This window comes from Acyrthosiphon pisum, chromosome A1 (genome assembly GCF_005508785.2).
Source record: "Acyrthosiphon pisum isolate AL4f chromosome A1, pea_aphid_22Mar2018_4r6ur, whole genome shotgun sequence".
NCBI lineage: Eukaryota > Metazoa > Arthropoda > Insecta > Hemiptera > Aphididae > Acyrthosiphon > Acyrthosiphon pisum.
The window spans coordinates 167179030-167184767 of record NC_042494.1 but is presented as its reverse complement, the minus strand read 5'-3'; the positions used below and the strand labels follow the sequence as shown (position 1 = coordinate 167184767).

General features: G+C 26.9%; 1 protein-coding gene across 2 annotated transcripts; it reads left to right on the top strand.

Annotated features, from left to right (window-relative positions):
• Positions 1–300: 300 nt before the first annotated feature.
• On the top strand, positions 301–3557 carry LOC100162636 (uncharacterized). 2 transcript variants are annotated; one of them, XR_001680411.2, is made up of 8 exons: positions 301–597; positions 668–851; positions 915–983; positions 1048–1182; positions 1884–2061; positions 2124–2321; positions 2659–2773; positions 2840–3557. XR_001680411.2 is itself a non-coding variant. In NM_001162070.2 (7 exon segments), coding segments are annotated over 6 exon segments (780 nt in total). In that variant the 5' UTR covers positions 365–532; the 3' UTR covers positions 2273–2321; positions 2840–3169.
• The last annotated feature ends 2181 nt before the right edge of the window (positions 3558–5738 follow it).

The following is a 5738-nucleotide window of genomic DNA, read 5'->3' as shown; positions in this document are numbered from 1 at the left end:
GGAATGAATTCATTTTTTTTTTTAAAAGAACGAGGAACGGAACGAATTCCTTTTTTTAAGGAACTTGCCAAACACTGTACAAGATACAAGATACAATTGTATCTAAGATACGTATCTTAGATACCTACTTGTATCGAAGATACCGCCCAACCCTGAATATACAACGCCATCTATGTGGCGTGTGCTTAGGCTTAAGTTTTATTAGGGTTTTTATTAAGATTTATATGAGTGGTTATAACTTGGATGAGGGGCATACTATAGGCAACTCATCGTACAAATCGGCTATATGTGAAATTCCTTATCAATGGATAGGTTAATAAAATTGCTAGCTTCACCCTCGTCCATTCTACATACTGTACCTATTACTGATTTCATAGTGCATAAAACTTGCTACTTTATAGCATTTGAATTGTACATTTTTAAATTTTTTTTTTCGAATGGAATATGTTATGGTAAATAATACAGTGATGTATAACTGCAAAGTATTTTTATTTTCATAAATTGTATTATTTAATATTTTGTTGCCACAATTATGGTCCATAAGTGTTGTGTAGCTGGTTGCAGGGAAAAATATGTCAAAGGCCTAAGTTTGTTCAAGTATGTATTTTAATTAAATATATTATTGCATTGTATTATTATTATTATGTATCTATATGAAATTTTTTAGAGTTCCATTTCACGATGCTATACGGTCAAAAAAATGGATGAACGTGATAGGGATAAATGAAACCAGAAATAAAAATTACTTTGTTTGTGAGAAACATTTTAAAAGTTGTGATTTTAATCACAATGGAGTTGGTGTTAATGTAAAAAAATTGAAATTATCTGCTGTGCCCAGTTTGTTTTTACCGGTGCTAATCAATTTATTTAAAAATTAATAATGAAAATTGTATTAATAATACCTACGTACATAGGTGATTGAAATAGTAAATGAAGAATATGAGCATAGACATAACAATATGGAATTGTCTGTTGATTTCGAGGTAAAAAATAAATCCATACAGTGTTTAGTTGGCTCTTTACTAAAATTTCAAATAATTTGTTTAGGAAATTGAATTGAAGAATGATAATCTTACTAATGAAAATTTAGCATTGAACAGAAATGAAATTAATGACAGTATTTGTAATGAAAATTCACCAACTAAAATAAATGACGGAACTTCAAAATTATTACTTCCTCAAGTAATAAACCATAACATTAAATAAGCATTAAGTTATAAAGTATATTATACATATTATAATATTATTATAATTATATAATATATATATAATATATATATATATATATATATATATATATATATTGAGCAGATGAAGCTTCAGTTTAATGTACCCCAGGAATAATTCCTATTTAAAAAATAGGGGGAGAGGGATTGTCTGTTTAAGTAAAAAAACTATGTATATAGTATTACGTATTTGGTAAAACTAGTTTTTACATTATGCCAATCCAGGTAGTAGGTACTGTAGTAGTGATCACTGATGAATGATCATTACTCGCAAGTTTGTATATTTTTGTATTCATATTTAATTTCAAGTTAATGATTAATAAAAAAATTTTAAATAAATAATTACCATAATATATAAGAAAATAAAAATGTATAGTCTGACCATAGAACGCTACTGAGCGGCGACCAAAACTTGTCGTAGTTCGCGCATCTCTCATAACGCAACTCTCACTGTTGGGCTATCAGCTATCTCGTCGTCAAACAATGATATACAACAGCGTGCGATGGTTCATTACGTTCCACTTGGTGGGAGAAATTAAACGTTAAAACAGCTTAAAGTGTTCATTTTGATGTGCGGTCTAGTAGCGTTCTCTCGGTGACCGGACTATTGTAATATATTAATATTTTATTTAAATAAACAAATATTATGTTTAACAGTCTTTGTCTAGCTGTCAAGAAATATTTTGTGTTAATTGCAATATAAGACAGAACATTTTGAAAACCAGACAATATTATTTAAAAAAACTAGCTGAAATAAAAGAAGAAGAAAGTAAACTACCTTTATCTTGTCCTTGTGAAAATAATGAAAATCTCAAATCAAATAAACAATTGATGAGTATGTTTAAAATTAAAAATATGTTATAGGTTTATTTATTCATGTTTTTAATTAATTTATAGCACCGTTGGATAAAATATGTAATTACAATTTTTCTACTCGAAGTCCAAAATCACATGCAAGACGCGCCTTTATCCTTGATCATTCATATACATCAACTCCTTCAAAGTTGATTAAACACAAAAACGAAAATACAAAAAAAGAAAATTAGTCAAATTAAGTCGAGGAGAGTGGTGCAAACGTGTATACGTCAAATAAAAGTAATTACTACGTTTACTGCCCTCAAATGTACATTTTTAGAGTATAAGCAGAATGTTAAACATTTATATTGCTCAATGATATTTGACAAAATGCACAAAAAAAGACAAAGAGTGGGATGGGAAAAAATGCCGTGGCTTTAATAGTACCATTGATTATAAATACTATAGATTGCACACTGGACGGTTTTTCAGTAGCACAAAATATTTACTGCAACCGAAAAACCATTCAGTGAGCAATCTATAGTATTTATAATCAATGGTTGTACCTTTTGGAAATGGGAGTACTTATCAAGTAATGCTGTACTTAAAGCAGATACACAGGTTTTGATAATTTTAGTGGTTGCCCTTGATTCTTCATGGAAAGTTCCAATTGGCTATTTTTTTCATAAATGTCTAAACTAAAAATACAATGGAAAATTAGCATTAGAAGCTTTAAAAAAACTATGAAATTGGTAATATTTTTATAACTTTTATGTATAAGTACTAAAAAAATTACAATTTTTTATTTAACATTTCAGATATTCAAGTTCCATCTAACTTTTGATGGTCCTGCATCTCATTTTTCTATGGCCCATACATTAGGAACAAATTTGTCAACAACAAATACTAAAACATTTTTCCACATCCAAGTGACCTTGGATCAAAACAAAATTTGTTCACTGCCATGCTCTGTTCATAAGAAATGCTTGGTCTACTATGTGCCAGATTTATGATGGTGATAAATTGAGGAGAAGACATCTGGAAGTGACCACAACACAAAATGGATATATGTACTGGATTTAGCTAGAAATACTAGTTTTAACAACTTAATACCTACTCATATTATTTAATTAAAAAAAAAAAAAAAAATGAATTTATCCATTTTTAATTTGTTTATTAATTTTAACCAAACCAAAATATCATTTTTGGAAGACAGTGATAGTCACCTCCGTCCTCTGTGTGATGCCAAATAGTTATCTTAAAAATAATTTATCTGCTGGGCACAAATATTACATAGAAATTTATACCTGAAATAAATTTGGTATGGCAATTTACTATTTATATCTGAAATCTATCTTGCACAATTTATGGTTTTCCATTGTTTCCAGAGTTTTGAGCAAGAAAGGTGTAGTAAAATGCAATATGTTTTGTCAATATTGTTTTCTTTACCAATGTGGTAGTGTTGTTCTGTGATCTTCATGCACATTGTTGTAATCTACTGATATAAAATTAAAATTAAATTTTAATACTGTTTTATTATGTTAGTTTTTAATAATTGGGTGAGTTATCAGTAATGTAATTAATACAATTAATTGTCTTGAAGCTGACAATTGCAATATTTCTACAATATCACGCACCTCAGAAACAGATGTTTTTGCATTAAAATCAGTAAAACACATTTTGTTTTTTGTAATATGTTTGTCTTCAATCACGTATTATTCATAAGGAAATTACACTCTATGTCCAATAGGTAATTAGTTTAACTAGAACTTTGAGCATGTGCATCACAGATATAACCTATCACTCAGAATAGGTTATAATTTTTGTTACTAAAAATGTCTATATTTGTACTTCATGAACATATTCTATTAGATAACTATTAATGACTAATGTCATCAGGTTCTTTACTTCCATAATAAGCACCTATCTTAAAAGGATCAGATTATAATATAACAATACATCACAATGTTGGCCAAAGACATCCATAGTTTCTCTTATTTACAAGCACCCACAACTAATAAGTACATCAACATTTTTTACATTTTTTAATAATCAGATAATCTATCATTATTGATTATATTTTAACTATAGTTTACACAAACTGTCCTTCAAACCAAAATTAATATATTCTCCAAAGTCACCGACAACTCTTGTCACAAGTGGTATTTTGGGGTTTTTTCATAAGAATCTTTAGGAAGAAACTTTTATCAGTGCCATTTAATCCATTTTTTGTACCATTAGCTAGTAGTTGGTAGGGCTAATAATATCTGAGTATAAATGGTAAATTTACAATTATCATTAAATAATATATAAATATATAATAATTTTTTATTGAATGCCTTTATTGAATTAAATATTATAATAACAGCTCGGATTTATATTCTCTAAAAACCTTAGAAATATGCACCATAAAATAATTACTTATTATATTACACATAATATAATAAAGTAAATTTGATATTTCCTACTACCTATTCAACATTAAATCGGTACTTACCTAAATTTAACATTTACCTAAGGTCTACGATAATAATGGTTTGCATAAATTTCGTTTTTTAAATTCTGAACGGAGTGAATGTACCTACTAGTATTTATAATCAATGATACTACCTACTATAGTACTAGGTATAATATTGGTAGGTACTAGGTAAATTTTATTGTATTATTCATGTTTAATTCTAATGTGTAACTGTAAGTGTAATAACAAATATTAATAAATAATAATCCATAATATTATGTATTATTAATATTTGTTATAGTGTTATTGATGGTTTGCATTATTTTGTGTATGAATTGTATCATTTTAAAAATAATAATTTTTCTAATTCTGATGTTTAGAATTTTATGATATTTTTTAACTACTTATCTAGTTTCATCGCCCAGTGAGGTACAAACTTCAATTTTTTAAGTGAGAAAATTTGTTTGTATCTAAATAGAAATAACCACTCGCCATAGCTGAATAAATCTACTTTCACTAATTTTGTAATAGGTATAATATGCTGTAAGAATATAAGGAATATAAATTCTTAGACTGGTGACAAAATACATACATTTTAGCGTTTATTATATTATATGGTAAAATTATTTTTGGTACCTATAATAACTAATTAATAAGAAGATAATTTATAATTATTACAACAATTATACATGACAAAATAAATTATTTTGTCATGAATTATAGGTAAGTACCACGATTAAAGATATATCTTTAATCGTGGTAAGTACATAGAACTTATAGAGTTATACCTACTTGATTTATTTTAATACATAGAAGAATTAATACTTACATTTTATGTCTTATCACTAGGTAATAAAAACTTACAATTTAAACAAATATTTGGTTTTAAGCTATAAAAAGATTAATTAATTCAATTATTTTGATTTTAATTCCAACCTTGCTTTCATTCAATTAAGTAATAATATGTTTATTAATTAGACATATTATAATTTTACATACAAAAATAATTGAAGTTTTGATTGGACAGAGTAAATTACATTCATCATACTGTTTCATAGAAATAAAAGTATTTTCTACACTAATTTACAATTCAACAACTGTAATATTATTTTTACCTTTTGTGCCTAATTTGTTAAGGCATTCAAGATAACTTAGTTTAGAACGTGCCCCACAGGATACAAATCTTGCATGAAGTAACTTTATAGAATGGTAATTGGTAGGTATACAAAACAAAACACTTCAAATACAAAATATTTTTA